The sequence below is a fragment of the Necator americanus genome, chromosome V (genome assembly GCF_031761385.1).
Source record: "Necator americanus strain Aroian chromosome V, whole genome shotgun sequence".
NCBI classification, from domain to species: Eukaryota; Metazoa; Nematoda; class Chromadorea; order Rhabditida; family Ancylostomatidae; genus Necator; species Necator americanus.
Window position 1 is genome coordinate 2,306,370 of NC_087375.1, and position 19,155 is coordinate 2,325,524.

Sequence of the window (19,155 nt, forward strand, 5' to 3'; positions counted from 1 at the left end):
AACATGGAGCACATCATGGAAGCATCTGTAAAAGTCAATTAGCTCTGCTGCTACCAATAATAATTTCTCAAATGGATGATTTTATAAGATCTATATCGTAGTGATCTCGTTTTTGTTCTTCCGTATAATTGATTGAGATATTTATAATGTGCTGGTGGACATTTTCTTCTTCGTTTTTGAGTTTAAATCCGAAATATACTTTATGGGCGGGTGTGGCGCAGTCGGTTCGAGGTCCGTTGTGGCTACACGTTCGAGGGTTCGAATCCACCCTAGTGCTCACCAAGCCTTTCATCCCTCCGGGGTCGATAAATTGGTACTAGACTTGTCTGGGAGGATAAAAACACTGACTTGATCATCGGCTGGCCCCCGCCAGTCATTGTATAGGCCAACACGCGTTCCAATACATCAACGATTACGAATTCCAGTAAAACGCGTTGGCGCATCCCAAGTGGATTGATACGCCAGTATCTTCCTCCTTTTATCCTTTTATGTGCTTTATGGAACAGATTTTTTTCTATTCAAATAATCAGAATATCCTGGGCCCAACTCCAAAGATTATAATGAAAAAATCTAGAAAAATAGAAAATACAAATTAATTTGATAAAAATAAAACGAAACTAAAAATCGTGCTATTTTGTGGAAATTTTCTTTCTAAAGGGTGTCAGTGCAAGGATCTTCGGTCTCTGAGTGGCACTTTATCCCGAACATCCCGAGATTTCACTATTATTCTTAAAATCCAAATCAGGTATAGTTAAGACGACAAACGACTATGTTGGTTTAAATGTTCCAACATAGAATATTCAATATCCTAAGGTTTTTTTTGCAAAAAAAAATATCTTAGTAAAGTTGATGCACAAATTTTGAAGTTATTCCAATTCGTGTATTCGAACACCGACATGTTCCGAATGTTAGATTATTCGAATGGCGAATTTTTGCTTTTTTTGAATTTTTGAATTTGAATATTGATTTTTTCAGTGGTTTCGTATCCATATATTGCTCAGGAATAGTAGCGTAATCAGACTCGGATTTGTTCGGATTAGTTGGATTTCCTCAAGTATCCGAACACAGGAATTTCTAGGTTTTGTTTGCATAGGAAATAATCTAAGGGTATGTCTCAAGATAGCATCACAAACTAAAGTTAGAAATAGGCGTTTCAGTGTTCTGGTGGATGGTCTTGAGTAAAGATCTTGAGATTTTCCATTAGTTTTGAAATTGTTCAACGACATTGCCCTCAGACTAGGATCATACACATGTGGTTACATCTTGCACGTACGTAAAGACGACCTTTTACCTTCGTAATCCTAAAATCATAGAAAAAATGTAGGAGTAGGATCTACATTTATCTAATGATCTTGCTAAAATCATTTTTAACTCCTCTACAATCATTTTCACAAATTCATGTGGTTTTTTTTCCATTTTCTCATTGTACTATCATGGTTAATCGACATATTCTTCGTGGAAATCCGAACTTTTGCATTCGGGTGATTGATTTTACAAGGTTCATGCTGGTACCTATGTAAAATCTTTCATTAACATTTTTATGAGGTCACCGAAATTCTGTGCTGACTAGGTCAAGATTTCCTAAATATTCTGATTTCTCTCCGGGAAATATTTTGCCACGGGTAGAGGAGGTGTACGACCTTCTCTTCTTCATAATAGAGCTGTGTTGACGGTGTTGGCGCATTATAGGTGCATCTCAATAGTGGCTCCAATGTTCGCACAGTCAAATTCGCAGCGTATTTCGAGGACTGTCTAATATTTGTCGTGATGTTTTACTTATTCATTTATAAATAGTTCATTAATTTATAATTTATATATTTATGAATAGCGGCGAATAGATTTATTCTGTGCAAGTTCTCGCAGAAGATCGAGAAGCTTGGGCAGAGCTACAGTATGTTCATGGCCGGGACGCCTCGGCGAGATGTGAGTAAGCGTGTTAGGCGATGACATTGGCCCACCGTTTAAAGGCATCACGAATCTGATGTGGTGCGGATTTCAGGTGGAGTATTCGTATACGGGATAGTTGATTATGGAGAGGGAGTGATTCCGTCCATTTCTTCCCAATTGCCATAGAAAACGGCCCGGAAGATACGTTGTATATTGGTATTGATATATTTGAATATTTGCGCGATATCAATTGATATCAATAACCAGACGAGGCACGAAGGTGCGCTTTCCATGGCAGTTGACGGAGCCTCGTGTTATTCGCCAATAAGACCATTTTTTTCCTAAGAGATGATCGGCTCTGCAGAGAAGGACCTAAAAGGCCGCAAAAAAGCCATAGATTGATATGGGGCTAGTTGGGGTGGGTGTGGCGTAGCGGCTAGAAGTTCCGCCTCCTGCACGAATGATCGGGGGTCCGAATCCGCCGTTGTGCTCACCAAGCCTTTCATCCGTCCGGGGTCAATAAATTGGTGCCAGACTTGTTCAGCAGGGTAGAAACACTGACTGATGATAGGCTGGCCCTGCGTGTCTTTGTATAGGCCAGTTACACGTTCGTGAACCTCACAGGATTCTGGATTGAAGTGAACGTGGTGGCGCATTCCAAGCGGATTGATTAACGCTAGATTTGGTTTTGGAAGAGGAAGAAATTATGATGGGAAATTACAGGATATTGCTCCTATTGCTCGTTGACCTACATATCCTTAGCAATGCTTTTATTTTCGTCTGGTCCGTATTTCCCACGATTTGTTTTATTCCCACCCCAACAATCACAACGGATAAGGTCAAATTTTCTGACGTCATTTTAATAAAATAGCAGTACACTGTTTCAGGTATAATTTATTTTTACGTGCATTTGCTAAGCACTACAGATGTGCAGGTTTTACTGCAATGCATACATTTCATGTTAATAATAGTTCGCAATGACAATGTGTAGATCTTTTCTAAGAGGATAGGATACTACCATACTTTCCAGAATGGTCCAGAATATTCATTATAATCTTCCATTTGTGAGTCGATGGTAGTAGCAATAGCTTCAAAAGTAGGTCGATCCGCACCATTTTGTTTCCAACATTCCTGAAATGAGAATCTCGTATAATTTGAAGGAAGTCTCGATTGCTGAAGGAATATTCTAGAACCTGTGTCAATGTCCAGAGATACTCAGGATATTTATCCGATTCATTATTTAGTCTATTCCCAGCTAATACAAATTTTCTAATAGCGGCTGTATTCGGAAATTCATCGTAAGGTGTCATACCGTCATGAAATACCTACAAATTGGATTATACGTGAAGGATGACAAGATACAATGACAAGATTTTTAAGGATCTACTAGAAGGAATTTTCTAGAAAAAGAGTTAAAAATTTAAAATCCTCCTATGAGATCGCTGTCGAGCTGAGCCCACCTCCCACATGTAGATTCCGAACGTCCACACGTCAGTTTTTGTTGTATAACTTCGAGTTTGTAATGTTTCTGGAGCAAGATATCGTACAGGTACCTAGAAAGTGGTTACCAGTAGTGATGGCAGAAGTATTTCTCAGTGTAAGTAAGGAGAAATTCGTAAGAAGCATTAGGAAACAAAAAAAAAGTTTTGGAAAATTATAAATAAACAGTTAAATTTATTCATTGACCAAATACAGACTTGAGAATGAGTCCTGAACAGATTTCTGATTAACTAGAAAAAAAAAACTTGGTGAACGCTTTCAAGTCAGTTCAAAGGGAGAAGAGAGCGCACATGAGAATCAGTGAATGAGTAGGGAAATTTCAAGGAATTTTGCAAAAAAAAAGTCCAATTTTTCACTATGACCTCCATTCATTGATTCGCCTACACTTTCATATTATTCATTCTTTTTGGATATTTTGTTTTCGTGACTTAGTTTTGTTTTTATTTGTCCACGACATTCCTGGCAGTGGCATTCTTTCCAGTTACTCCACCTTTTTTTCTGATCAATATCAGTTGATTTTTATGTAACTGAGATTTGAATAAAAAGGAAGATTTTGCTAAGACCCACTTACTTTTTTCAAAGTTTTCTCTTTTTTCTGAGCTCCAAGACAGCTAAGACCAAAGTCGGAGATTTTTGCAGTGTGGTTTTTACCGATGAGAGTGTTTCGAGCAGCGATATCTCTATGTATGATCTATAATTATTGTTATTTATTTATTGCTACTTATTAATTATTATTTACTACATTATTTTATATTATTGAACTATCATTTATCTACAACCCTCACAAAAATGTGGATGACACTCGACTCCTTAGAAGGTTTTGATTCCGCTTTGGTTCCGGAAATATTTCTGATGATTATTATAATATTATTATTATTGATTATTTTTAATGATTGCTGATTTTTCAATGATTAGAAATAAACGCAATTTAGTTTTTTTAATACAAAATATATAACAAAGAAGTTTTTTTGAAACAAACCCCTTTCCCAGAAAGATATGTCAATCCTAGCGCTGCTCCCAGACAATATTTTATTCTGATATAGACAGATGGACCTGGTTTTGCTTGTACAGCATCGAGTACAGCTCCACCTGAAAAAAATAGTTATTAGGAAATTTCTGAAAGTTTTACGTTGAGTCACATGGTAGCAAAATATCTGAAGTGATTTTCAGGAAGGCACCTGGAGCGAGTTCCATTACAATCATAACAGGTTCTTCGTTTGAAGCTACACCTATGAGAAGAATAACATTCGGATGTACAAGAGTTTTCATAAGCATTGCTTCCTAAATTCACTGCGTAAAAATAATTTGAAATTTTAGATTTTTATGTATTTATTTTCTTGTTGCAAACACATAGAAAATAAATACATAAAATAGTGTAAAATACTCTTTTATACAAGCAGAAGATAGAAAAAAGAGAATAAGGAGGTCAGAAAAGCATCAAGATATGTGGCACGATTTACCTGAAATAATTTTTCATTCTCTTCTGCTGAAATTGAACCATTAATTGTCTTAATAGCTACTTCTTTCTTTTCAATCAATCCACTTCGTAAAATCCCCTTATACACATCTCCAAATGCACCAGAGCCCAATCTCTTCGTCCTTTAATGATGAGGCTTCACTCTGAACCTATCAGTTTGTGACTTCAACCTACTTTATTATTTGCTCATGATTCAACTGCCAATCAGCTTTCTTGATCGCTCTTCTTAATACCGAACCCTCTTCATCTATTGGGATTTTGTGCCGTTTATGATATTCGATTAGACCTGAATATGAAGCTAAATATTATGTTTCACTCATAACTAACTTTGAATTAAGGTGAAAACTCGACGAAAACACTAACATCTTCGGGGCCAAATAGTTTTTGGATTCACACATGGATCAATCCATAATAAATTTTAAATGATTCTCCATAATATTTCTGCACTATTGCGAGTGTACTGTAATCAAAGTTGACACGATCACATGGATCGTGTCAACTTTGATTACAGTACACTCGCAATAGTGCAGAAATATTATGGAGAATCATAAAAAAAAAAAAACTACGAAAAGGTCAGGGCCGGTGTGACGCAGTCGGTAAGAGGTTCCGCTCTCTGCATGATCGATCGGAGGTTCAAATCCTCACCAAGCCTTTCATCCCTCCGAGGTCGATAAATGGGCACCAGACTTGTCTGGAAGGACAAAAATACTGCCTTGATACATCGGCTAGCCCCCGCAAGTCATTGTATAGGCCAGATACACGTTCGTGAACCTCAAACGATTTTGAATTGAAGTGAACGTGGGGGCGCATCCCGAGCAGATTGATTAAGGCCAGACATCTTATCCTTTTATCTACTTTACAAAAGGACCAAAAATTTGCAATAGAACAAGTATTCATAGCGCACCAGGACCACCTTTTTAGTTTCAGGACTAGTACCTTTTAAGCTCCACCTCTTAGAATATGCCTCAGCTTCCTGCAAACCTAGGACATTGACACGTTGGTAAAAATATGAGAGCATTCTTGGTATACTGGTAGGTAAAAAATATAGTAATCTTTTGGCGCTTTGGTATATTTTGTGCTTATATACACTGTGAAAGTTGTTTCTAAAGAAAATCCTTCCTTAATCGGTGTAGAAGTGTTTTTTTTTCTTTTTTTTTCACGTTACGTGCGATTTCATTCAGGACTAGCAGTAAAAACTTCATATTTGCATAATTTCAATAATTCGAGTAATTTAATTCGAACCTAGATCGTACAGCTGAGGAAACGAGGTTATCTTCTTTGTCTAGAGCCTAACATTTCTGGTTTTATTTATTATTAAGCAATCCCTAACAATCTCGCGGAATTTTTGGGCGAAATATTGTATAGAGGAGCGGGAAGATGAAAGGAGTTCCGGAACAGCAAACTATTTTGCTCTCTTCTTAACACACAGACTCAGCAGCCGAACTTATGCAATATTCTGTGAGTATCGGTTTATGTCGACGGTTTTTTCTTTCGTGGCAATACTTCAAGGTGTTGCAATACAGCCTGCTGTCTAAAGAGGACGAATACTGTGAAGGTAAAGTCAAATAAACTGTTGTGTTGTGTTGTGTAACTGTTATGAAGAAAAATTGTAAAAATATCTCATACGAAGAAAAAAATACAAGAAAAATCTGACACCTGCACCGAATGAACCTAAAAAAAAAAACAAGCACCATTTAGCTTAGAAATTAGTAGCATTACATTTTTTTAAAGCAGTAGCAAGCAGAAAACATTGCATCAAATCTGATAAATATACGCGTAACAATTATAGTAAACAAAATTATAGTAAATATACAATGAATTGAGGCTATGGGCATGTTCTGTCGAAAATTTGTTGCCTCATAGAGGAATTTTTTAGTGATCCACTAACGTTTATTGTCCTTTGATTAGCTGTACATGTCACATAGAATTTGTTAATTGATTTTTCTGGTTGACATTCTTTTAATAATGTTGGCGGTGCTCAGTTCTATACAAATAAATAAATAAATAAGTATAAAAGTGTAGATAAAGAGCTAGGGGTAAAATGGTTGTTTCAGGTCAGTGTTTTTCTCCTCCCAGACGAGTTTGTTACCAATTTATCGACCTCGGAGAAAGGTTTGGTTGGCACTAGGACGATTTCTATCCGTTGATCGATCGTGCAGTCACAGCGGAACGTCTTACCGACTGCGCTACACCAGCCCCAACGTCATTCAACGTCGTTCAATAACTTTAACGGAGAACTTCGTGTGCAGCTTTCCAGAAAACTCTTGTTTTTTTTTTTAAATTGAAAATAGATTTTTTTTAAAATAAAAAATGTATTGCTTATGCATGAAGAAGGTAATATACAATTATAGAGAGTTATTTAAGAAAAAGAAATGGAAATAATGAGAATACTTGCCAGATACTAATTTGAAGCCAAACAAGCGCACATAGTATAGTTTCGCTCTTCTACTATATTTTATAAAAATATGCCTCATTTCTTGTTCAGCAAGTTTTTTCTCTGCCTAGAAAATTTTAGATCCGATACATACATATCCAGAACTTTACCCATTTAGTTTCGAATTTCAAACTGACAGCTATTTCTTCATCGGTTTTATTCGTCAGTACCACTCCTCCTTTCTGCAAATTAAACTCATATGATTTCGTAGAAATTAAGAGTTGTTGTTGTTGACTTTGATAGAATAAACATACAGAAATGTCCACAGATGGTTTCTTTACCCGTACAGAAATGATGAATTGTTCCTGAAATCCTCATATTTACACATCCATTCAAATGAGAACAGGAAAAAACAACGAAGAGAATGAATTACAGCAACAGTCGACTTGTTTTCGGCTCTCACCGCTTGTCGAACCAAAAAATCGCCAACTTTCAATAGAAGACGATCTGTCTGAACATAGTTAGATCCTATGTAACTTGCTAAAACAAAAGAAAATCTCATAATTGAAATAAAAAATAATTAAACGTTTCTGTGAACGTTCCTCTGTATTCCGAAGTGAGATAATGTTGTAGTTGTAGAAAATATCTCTCTAGAAAATTGTTATCCGTGAAAAATAACACATTAAATAGTCGTTTTTCTTTATATAGAATTTTTTAGCGCTACAAATTCCAGGTTTTCAGCGCAAGAGAGAACAATGTAAACACGCTACATATTTTGAACTTTCTCATGGCTTTATATACATGCAAATAAATAAATAAATAAATAAAATCACAGATGACCCTACGCCCTGAGACCGGTCTAGCGGTGTCAGATAGGTGAGCCGGCAGTACCAAAGAGGCAAGCAGATGTGTTCGAGCTGGTCCCACGACGACACTGGTGGTGTTTCGGTGTCAGATGGCATGTAAGTGACGAGAAACAAATACCAATGCGAGTCATCGAAAAAATATAGTGGTAAGAAAAATGTCGGGGTCAGATTGGCGCTCCGACGAAAAGTAGTGGGCGTACCCCACCTACCCTTGGAGAGATCTCTAAGTACAAAATCTTCCAGAGCTTCTCCTTTAAAGAAGTTAAATTGGTCGAATGAAATGGATCAGATGAAAGTATGCTACTGTGTTATGTGGCAAGGAGATAGAGTCAAGACGAAATGAAGCACTGCGCAGTTGCGTAAGCGGTTGCGCACGAAACGGTGCGGTGGAGCGTAGTGGTTGAAATCGAGATGGGACCATCGAGAACTGCAGCAATCAACGGTGGTAGCAGGGGTCCTCACTGTGGATTGCTGCAGTTCTCGATGGTCCTCCTATCTCGATTCCAACCGCTACGCTCCACCGCACCGCTTCGAGCGCAACCGCTTACGTTACTGTGCCGTGCTTCATGTCGTTTTGCATAAGTGGGTATTGGATAATTTGTTCTCGAAAAAAAACTAGTGGAATTGTCTAATGTTGTCTGTGTTGTCTTTTATTGTTAGATTGGTTTGACACTTAAGATGCACACTTGGTTCCGCTGGAATCAACAGGTGCAACAGGATTGGAGTACAGGAAAACCGTATAGAAGCGGCAGTCGCCTTTGTAGTGCCGTCATAATGCTCTTTCTAAATTTTCTGGATTTTCGCGACTTGCGTTGTTTGCTATGCTTAATTACTGGGTCGACAGAACTTTACCCATTTAGACTCAAACATCTCTCTTGCGACGTCTGATCAGAGTCACAAATAGGTGAGCCAGACGATTTAGTGGATGACTATGTGAACGAACTGCATCTCTTCCGTACGGTCAGCAACAAACCACAAATAACATTTCACGGATAACACTCAAAAATTATCTGCTCCCCCTTCTTATTGATCGGTCAACTATGTGCTCTAAAATGATCAGTAGTCGAGCTAATATCCAAGGACGTACGAAGTGATTTTACTGTACATGCCCCTCAAAGGGACTTTACCAAATCCTTTCTCCGACTACGATCCAGGAGTAGTGTCAGTCCCAAAGATTAAGTTGAGTGCGCTCTCATCGCTTCAGCTGTTCAGGACCCACGGCGGTTCTGCTCGGGACCAGTTGCACAAATCGGTTTTGTGATACTTGATCGCATTACGCTCGAGAACCACTTGCAGACCCTTTGCCGTGGTCCTGCGGCGAAGTCCATGCACCTCCAGGAGCATTTTTCCTCGCTGTCAGTCATACTAGCTTCAGAAACAGCTGCAAATGCAGCGTTTTACTGTTCATGGCAGTCAACCACATCAATAGAGATGTTTGTGGTAAAAATTTTATTGTAAACCACTTTCAACTTCCTATTCCGAACCTTCCTCCCCCACCCTATCCCTGATTCACTAAAGAACTCGAATATGTCGATCAAACCTGCTCTCTTGGCATGAAACCATGGAAGAAATCTTCGTTTTTGACGCTCGGTAAGCCTCCAGCTTCTGAATCTCTAATTTTTGTAATTTGTATCTTCTTTTCTTCTTTAGGTGCTCCAGGTTGACCTTTCGTATGAACTTTTTCCTTGCTCTCAATTGTAATTGCCTCGCCACTTTTAATCTAAATCAAAATTATCAGTTCTATTGGTACTGGATGTAGCTTAATTAAAATCGTTAAGCTAACCTTTTCCTCAGACATGACTGTAAATCAGTAGCTGCTCGTATACCCGTGCTCCTCCTTGGATCACGTTTTTATAGCAGCAGATAGCACTGATACGGGCTATTCGAGATTTTTATAAACATAAACATGATGTTGATTGGCTGTATGCTATCCAGCCTTTCAGAGACCATATGCAGTCGGAGAAGACGGGTGTAGTAAATCGAGAAATGAAGATAACGCATTACTTCTGGATTTTTTCTCCATACTCTCCGATTTCCGGACGTGTCGTCTTAAAGGTATCACCCCACAAATCTGAGATGGTGCGGGTTTCAGGTGGAGTATTCGCATACGGGATCGTAGATTATGGAGTGAAGGGTGATTCCGTCCATTTCTTCCTAATTGCCGTAAAAACGGCCCGGAAGACACGGCTTCGAGCGTCCCGGCGCGCTATTTTCTACGTGTTCGATTGGAGCGCGCCAGCCTTGTGCACGCGCCGCATCTTCCGGACCGTTTTTAACGGAGATTAGGAAGAAATGGACGGAATCACCCCCCTCTCTATAATCTACTATCCCGTATACGAATACTCCACCTGAAATCCGTACCATCTCAGATTCGTGGTGTGATGACTTTAAATGAAATAAACATCTTTGTACTGGACCGCACCCTCCGTTACTGGATTGATCCTTGAACGGTTTCTCTGCTCTGTAATCTTCAGTACCATTGCTCTACGGATCTACGCAATGCATCTTATGATCCTCCTTGAGAAGTCCCGTTTGTTAACCAGCACTGATTCTGCCTCAACAGCCAGCATACTGGCGATGGAGAAAAACACGCAGGACTGGTGAGATCCATTAAATCCCCGGATGTCCGAGGTGTTTCGGTTTTCGGACTAAGGGAACGCATGTCGCACTTCCCATCACAACTTAGCAAAGATCTTTCTCTTCTGAGTTGAGTCACCGTAAGTTTTTAACGATTTCTGTGGCATATGTACGCCTTTTCTAATGATTCGTCCATGATTCCTGAAGTTTAAAATACAACAACGTGAAAATTTTTGTAGAACTTTGTGAGGGAATTCTAAACCTACCGAACCCAGTCAAATCTCAAACACTCGGAGAGATTGTAACCTCAAATGAAAGGATTCTAAACCTGTATAAGTTATAAAAAACTTTTTTTGCGCATAAATGGATAGCCATAGAATTCTGGCTGGATCTCTGTTTGCGTTAATGAATCGAATTTTAATGTAAGCTGCATCAATGGGGTCAGAATAGTTTCTGGATCAGATGACGAAAAGAATAAAATTTTGACGTCAATTTCGACCCCCAAATCCCTCTGCTTCGAAAACCAGTTCCGTCATTAGCGGCCAAAAATATCAGTTTTCGGAAGTCTTAGCTTGTCCCCATACGTTTTTTTTTTCCTATTTTTCTATTATTTTTTTGTTTTTTTTTTATTCAGCAAAGATATTCTAATCAAAAAATATAGTTAGCAGAATACTAAATAGTCTTCGTCCGTCGATGTGATGAATTGTTGATTAATTTGGCCTCGAACTCATTTTGCTGTCAAATAAAATGTTGACGACCATGGAAAGAAACTTATGGGACAACCCAACACTACATTTTTGGGATATGAAGGTGGAGTCGAACTTCTTCTATTGTGAAACAAGAAATACTCCAATAGTTTAGATTTATTGATTATTAAAGACGAAATTAACAAAAAATAAGCGAATTCTCTCGTCCCTCTTTGCTCAGCAAAGAGCAAATGCTGAGGATCACATTAATAGGGCACTGCCCAACGGTCCTAGTAATAAAAAATTAGCACCAACAATATATCCACAATACCAGCTGTTTTGGAAAAGGCTATAAAACAAGTGTACTCGTTAAACGTTAAACAGCGAGTTGTTAAGGCACAAATAAATGTCATCACCTAAAGTTCTAAATGTTTAGTTTTAATCTGCAGATATTTCTCCATTTTCCGTAACTTTCTATCCATTTTTTCATGCTTTGTCTCCAATTCCTCGTCTTCCACGGCATGTAGAAGTGTTTTGCCTTGCGCTTCACGTTCAGCACGACGAGCTTCTAACTCTTTCTGTAATCCGATCACGATACTATATTTTCTGGATTACACACCACTCAAAAAACCACTATTACATCATTCGGAAATCAAGAATTGTTCCTGAGATCCTACTTCAATCTATTATTCGTATTGAATATTCATTTATTATATCATTTATATTATTTCTATTATTCATCTAACAATTGATGCTACCATTTTGTAAATAACTGTTTATTTCACAGTCTCACAGAACTGTACGTACTATCAAATGTATTCCTGTAGCATTAAAATCCCAATTTCAGAACGCAAAGAAATATTCGGAAACACTTCCCTAAGATTCTTCTTTCTTTAAACAATAAATAATAATAATAACAACAAGAAGCAATTTTCTTTAAACCATAAAAAACTGAGTTCATCTCTGCAATTCGAGTGGGGCTAGCGATGGTCCCACCGCGATCGCAACCGCGGACTCTACCGCGCCGCTTCAAGCGCAGCCCAGTACGCAATTGGTTGTTTTGAGTCGGCTACACAACTAAATTTGTAAATCAAGCCTAGGCTAGGCGCATTCTAATCTTCTATGCTTTTTCTCTGATCAATTAATTATGAAGGGTCTTCGCAATGAAGCCCGTTTTCAAAATATGAGTTCATATTTATCTTCTTATCTTATGCGATACCAGAGTGATATTTTACCCAGATAATTTGTAGTGACCCAGAGAAATAGGAAGAGAGAACTCGATCAACGTGATCGAAACTTCGAGGAGACATGTAACTTTCCCTCTAACACAGCGCTTTGTTCGATGAAATTGCTTATGAAACACGGATTGACTGATTATCACCGCAATTCCCACTTGAGACGTTTGTTTTTGTATGCGGTGTGTCATCGTCATGTGTAATTTCGTGGAGTGTAGTTAATGAGCATGACATCTGTTACGAGATAGGTTAATGTTCTTACAGTGTACCCATACCAGATTCCAGTAAATTCTAGCAAGATTAAGGTACCATAAACTAATTTAAAATACGTCATAATTGTTAGAAAGCCACTGCAAGGATTTTTCATTGGCATGTGAATTTGAAAATTTTAAAGTTTCTTGAGGGGATCACCACAGCAATCTGAGGTAGGGGTGGTTTCCGTCCTTTTCTTTCCAATTTCCGTAAGAAACGGCCCAGAAAATGAGGCGCGTGCACAAGGCTGGTGCGCTCCAATCGAACCCGTTGTAGAAAATAGCGCCAGGGAACCCTCGAAGCCGCATCCTCCAGACCTTTTTTTACGGGATTTAGAAAGAAATGGACGGAATCACTCTCTCCCCATCATCTACGACCCCGTATAGGCATTCCCCACCTGAAATCCGTACCACTCCAGATTCGTGGGGTCGTGGGGTGATGCTTTTAAGTTTTTTTTTCACAGTAGGTGAAAGTCCAGACAGGGAAAAATTGCCCATTGCTTTTCGAACAATTTATCATAGTATAAATATGAACGCAATCTTCACCAACCTTATGGAACTCCATTTTCTTGAGTTGTTTATCAAAATGAAGGAGTTCATCTTTGATCACATTTAGGTCGTGCTCAGAAATATTTCCATTACTTTTTGCCTGCAATAATTGGATTTAAAAAAAAATTCTTGGAAATACTCTATGAAAAAATAGTTTTCTTAGAAAACAAACCGTTTTCCAAAGTCGATTAACACGTTCGTTTTGAAAATCAGATTGTCGTTGATCGTTGATTTTTTCGTGAAGCCGTTGGAGATGATCCGACATCTCTCTATGTGTTTTCTTCAGTTGGGTACGCTGAAGAGATAATACAGTATCCTACAGACCATCTGTGGACATTTTGGCATAATACTGACCTTTTCTTCTAAAGACAATGGCTCATCGGAAAGAATTGAGTTCTCTAGCGGTACCTTCAATCAAAACAGTAGACATTGTAAGAAAAATGTCAGTAAACAAATGCATTTTCAAAAACAAACCCTGTTCATCTCTTGTAGTGCATCATCGTAGACTTTCGCCTTTTTTTCAGCGTCTTTCAAATCGCTATGAAGTGCTGAAAAGCAAATGCATTATAAAATATATATAGAAAAGAAATAAAGAAAATTATATAATCGGTGCCGAAAATCTTTCAAAGTTTACAAGAGCATGTCAACGGTAAACTGTTTCATGAGGAAAGTTTCGCAGCAAGAACACACCATGCAGCTTTTTTCTTCCCTGACTGTGTTTTCGAAAGTAGTTTTCCTGCCCAATATTATAACTGAATACCATGCGGGCTCTCAGGGATAACTATGGCAGGCCCAGAACGAAATAAAGCACGGTGCAGTTGCGTAAGCGGCTGCGCTTAAAGTGGTGCGCCGGAGCGCAGTCGGTAGGATCCAAGGGGAACACTTGCTGACATCTGACATAGTTCGCGATGGTTCAGCTAGACTTCAACCGCTACCTCCGGCCTTTCTAACGTAGCCGCTTACGCAGTTACACCGTGCTTCATGTCGTCTTGTATTTATTATACATGTGTCTATTTGGTAGAGGTAAGCAGTGTAACGTAACCGGAAAGTCGTTAGTTCTACCCTCGGTAGATGCATTTCATGACTAGGGTGGCGTAGAATCATCGAACGCTGTCGTGGCATGTCAAACTTGCATGAAATTTACCTATCAATAAATGGTTCATTATTCTTAAAGGCATCATACCACAAATCTGACGTGGTGAGGGTATCCGCAAGAAAAGCTAGAGAAGGGGCTGTAGATTGCTGGATTACGGGTGGTTCCGCTCACCTCCCCTGGTCGTCGTAAGAAACTTGGCCGGGAACAACTTTGGTTATTGCAAGGTGCGTTAGAAAGTTCCTCTATGCACACGTTCCGGTCCCCTCAGCAGCCTATGGATTGTTTTCACTTGAACAAGCTGGTAAGAAGACCCCATTGATCTTCTGCCGCTCGCAGGTCGATGCGGCGCGTGCACAAGTGGAGGGGAGGGGGTCGCAACTGAAAATATTATAAGAAACAGCGTCTTCCACACCGTTTTTTTTTATGACGATCAGGGAGTGATGATCGGAACCACCCCTGATCCCACAATCTACAAACCTAACTCTAGACTTTCCCACAGATTCTTCACTACGTCAGATTCGTGGTATGGGGCCTTTAACGTTGAGATATGGAGAAAACCAGGCCTCTCATCCATAATTAATCGACAAGCTGGTGCTAGACCCGTTTTTTTTAGAGGTTGAGGGGGGATGAGGGGGGATTGGAACACCGGATTGATACACCGGCTGTATCCGGGAAGTCATACGTACATTTTCATAGTATCGAACCATTGAAAAAAAGATTTCTCGGTTTTCACCAAGATGTGGTCACAAATACGAATAGAAAATAACGAACTTATCAACTCATTCTCAGAGAACATCCCATTTTTAGCTTTTTCCCACAGTTTTTGCAGTCTTTCGTCCGTGAAATTCTCCAAATCGTGCAACTGCTTTGCAGATTCGCCAGAGTACGGCTTATTCTTGTGCTTCATTTTCTGAAGAAATAAAAAAAAAAACTCGTCAGTCAGTGATCGGCAAAGTGCGTTAGCGGGAATCGATCCTGCAAAACAATGCAAACATCAGTCACACGTCAATCGTATATCACAGATGTATTACAAGCAACATGCTGATCTAGCAGTCTGATAATAACAGAAAGAATTGCGGTGGCAGACGGATCCGACGGACCGCTGCGTCGAATGCTTTCACTTTTGGATAAGAAGCAACGATGCTTTCTCTTTCATGGATCCAATGCACTTCTTTCCGTTTCTGTCTTTTTGATGATGCCTATTTGTTTACTGTTGAGAGTTTGTTACGATTTGGCTTCAAGGCTGCTAAAATTGGTTTGAAATCTGCATACTAAGCTACCAAATAACTCTTCTTTGTCTCCGATTGATCCCGTCCACTCAAAAGTGAAATCCTTACCATTGATAGAGAGATGCATTGAATCCGCGTTTCATTTATAGTCTGGTCAAAACAACATGAAGCTCGCTGCAGTCATTTAAGCGCTACCCTCGAAGCGGTGTGGTTGAGCGAAGCGACTAGGATCGACAGCGGACACTTGCTAGCACCACTCACCGTCGCAGTCCTTGCAGTCCACGGTCCTATCCCGATCCCAACCGTCCACTGCGCCCTTTCGAGCGTAACCGCTTACGTATTTAGCTTAGGGCATTAGAACGCACTAGAGCATGCATTAAATAAACAGTGAGAGTCCGGATGAACATGATCGCTGATGATTACGATGGGAGGGCGTAAGTATGGAGACCTTCTTGCATTCACAAATCATTATGGGCCTTTAGGGTATGAGCTGAATTAGCAGTTGTCATCAGAAAATCCCGAACGTATAATCGACAAGAAAGAACACAACTGTGCCACCAGATCGACGAACTGCTCGAAGAAATATTCTGCGTATTTCCTCGAGCACTTCGTCGATTCGCATTTAGTTATCATAGGTTTTGCTAGACATTTTCCATTTGACCTCGGTTACTGGGTTAAGCTCTAAAAATAATAACATACCTCTTTAAAGGCATGAACTACTTGTTCCAGATCGTATTTTCCCAACATCAAAGCCAGCTTGTTGTCGATTTTTTCGATTTGACTGGAAATCTCACTGTGTGACACGTCGGCAGACTTTGTTTCCATGTACAGTTTGTCGTATTTCGTCAATTCATCCTAAAACAACTCAACAAACAACTAAGTGGTCTAGTTAAAAAAAAACTCCACTTTTTATACTCTTCTAGGAATTGAGGTCTGGGACTTTTATTTACGGGTTTTTGTGCCGGTAAAAGGAACAGGGTGGAGGAGGTGGGGAGGGGGCCAATTACCGTAGGTTAGTAAATCTCTCTGAGTGTCCTGAACACTTAGTTTTCAGCTAAGAGATTGTATCGTTAGCAATTATTGTTTTGCTTATATACTGCACGCGACCCAGCCTAAACGCAACGTTTCATGTAGCCGATGTTCGTTCTCGTCATCCTCGTGAATTTCTCAATAGCTCTTGAACATCTCAACAATGGCAATGATTTTCTGAGAAAATTAATTAATTTAATAGTACGTCACATGTACACTTAATTCGAAAACCTCGATGTCATTTCGAATATAACACAGAATTGTATAGAAGGTCCGACTGATAGGAAGTTCGAAACCATCCTAGTGCTAACCAAATCTTTCATCCTTTCGATGTCAACAAATTGGTACCAGATTTGTCTGGGTGGATAAAAACACTGGCTTAACGCATCGGTTCACTCCGCAAGTCACTGATCATAAACCTCTAACGATTCTGAATTGAAGGCGAACGCATGGGCCCATCCCCACAGACTCTGCGGCACTTTATTCACAGTTCTGTTCTATTCGTGGCGGTATTACAGACACTTTACACCTCTTCCGTTATAAATCAAGTGCACATTATGTCGTTTTATCAGTGATTGACAGCTGTGTGCACTTGCGCTTTTCCAACGTATCCAAAGGAAAATTTCCCTCCTGATTCATTATTTTGTCGGTCACAAAACGGAGGATTTAGAGCAAAAGGGTTGAAACGCATCACCCCACGAATCTGGGGTGGTAAAAATACAGATAAGGCAGGCATAAAGTGAAATATTAAAAAGTAATAAATAGTAATAATATAAATAAAAGACAAAATAGTGGATTTGGTCCCAAAGGCGATACAGGAGAGTAGGGGTACTGAAGGTTAGGGAGCAAAGAAATCGTTCGAGGATCAATTCAGTCACGAACAAGGTGGCCCCTTACCGAGGTGATTATTTCATTTAAAAACATCACCCCATGAATTTAGGGTGGTCCGGATTTCAGGTGGAGAGTTCCTATACGGGGTCGTAGATTATGGAGAGAAGGGTGATTTCGTCTATTTCTTCCTAATTGCCGTAAAAACGGCTAGGAAGATGCGGCGCTTGCAAAGGGCTCACACAAGGCTGGCGCGCTCCAATCGATCTCATAGTAGAAAATGGCGCGGCGGCACGCCCGAAGTCGTATCTTCCGGGCCGTTTTCTACGCTTATTAGGAAGAAATAGACGGAATAACCCTTCGCTCCATAATCTACGACTCCGTGTAGGCATAACTCACCTGAAATCCGCACCACTCCAGATTCGTGGGGTGATGCCTTTAAGCGAGACTCTCACAGCGCAGACACCTACTGCAAACCGTCGAAAACACGATGAAAAACAGCCCAAAGATGGAACTTCTAGTGAATCATGCTTAGATTATATAGGGTATGTTTCTGTAGTTGTGGCTCTGTGGGTATGATGAGAGGTTAGGGCCACCTACCGCTTAAGGTCGGGAAGCAACCTTATGGAACTCACTCACTACTTACCTCCAACTTGTGTAGTCGTTCTTGATCTGTGATATGCTGAGATGCTTTCTCATATATGTAGTTAGTTTTCTCCGAACGGAACGTTAACGAGAGACTTTGATGAGGACCTTCCAGAAAGAAGCCAGTGAGTAGCAATAGGAATTTGTTTGTCATTCAAGTAGACTTCTGAATGATAACATAGAAACAGTTGATGAGAGAGAGTGAATCAAACGATAGACGACGATAACGACTTTCACCTTTTCCTAATGGTTACAAGAAGATATGAATTCTCAAACAATGTTAGCTCTTCGATAGTTTCAAATGCGTGTATATAAAAATGACTTTTTCGCTTTAGAGGAGCCGTTAGTAAAAGAATTGGACTACTTTGGTAAGTGTTCGTTACCAAATTTAGACGAGAATACAAAGTATGCGAAAAAATCTACATGTATAAATAACACATAGTAAAAATGGCGCGAAAATGAATGATTTTGTCCTCTGTGATACCTCAATCCAACAACTCTCACTTCCATCCCTCACATCTTAGAAGAAGAATCTATTCGTTTGTTTTCGAGCGCAGAAAGTTCCGATTCGTAGTACTGCTAACGCCTGAACGTAATACTTGAACGTCTACAAAATATGCGAAAAAATCTACATGTAAATACATTATAAGTAATACATAGTAAAAATGGCGCGAAAAATGTCTACGTTTCTAGGCAGAAATTACATTAAAACCGCCTAATGACTAATCAAAGCTAGTGAGGTGTGTTGGTATTCAACTTCCTACGCGAAAGGGAACTATTCAAATTCAAGGAGAATTCGCTTGAATCTCATATAATAAAAGGCCAACATATGTATCATTGTCTGTTCAAAAATAAGAATCCGCTGTTTGTATTGATGTTGTCAGGTCAGAATGACCTGGAACCTAGCGCAGTGTTAAAGGTCGCGT

General features: G+C 39.4%; 2 protein-coding genes across 3 annotated transcripts; both read right to left on the reverse strand.

The window, feature by feature from the left end:
* Positions 1-2,901: 2,901 nt before the first annotated feature.
* RB195_012720 (uncharacterized protein) lies at positions 2,902-9,902 on the reverse strand (the record flags this gene model as incomplete). Of its 2 annotated transcripts, XM_064202225.1 has the most annotated exons (15): positions 2,902-3,018; positions 3,081-3,212; positions 3,348-3,440; positions 3,959-4,078; positions 4,367-4,476; positions 4,566-4,668; positions 4,848-4,986; positions 5,039-5,150; positions 7,260-7,365; positions 7,436-7,480; positions 7,553-7,603; positions 7,672-7,749; positions 9,645-9,709; positions 9,770-9,824; positions 9,888-9,902. In XM_064202225.1, the coding sequence occupies 15 exons, from the start codon at positions 9,900-9,902 to the stop codon at positions 2,902-2,904; spliced, it is 1,341 nt and encodes a 446-aa protein (XP_064058105.1). The 2 variants fall into 2 exon arrangements, with proteins under 2 accessions (XP_064058105.1, XP_064058106.1); XM_064202224.1 differs by having other exon boundaries at positions 9,645-9,824.
* A 1,881-nt stretch (positions 9,903-11,783) lies between these two features.
* RB195_012721 (uncharacterized protein) lies at positions 11,784-18,383 on the reverse strand (the record flags this gene model as incomplete). Its single annotated transcript, XM_064202226.1, has 8 exons — positions 11,784-11,945; positions 13,404-13,502; positions 13,575-13,697; positions 13,757-13,810; positions 13,877-13,950; positions 15,270-15,408; positions 16,427-16,582; positions 18,231-18,383. The coding sequence occupies 8 exons, from the start codon at positions 18,381-18,383 to the stop codon at positions 11,784-11,786; spliced, it is 960 nt and encodes a 319-aa protein (XP_064058107.1).
* Positions 18,384-19,155: the final 772 nt, after the last annotated feature.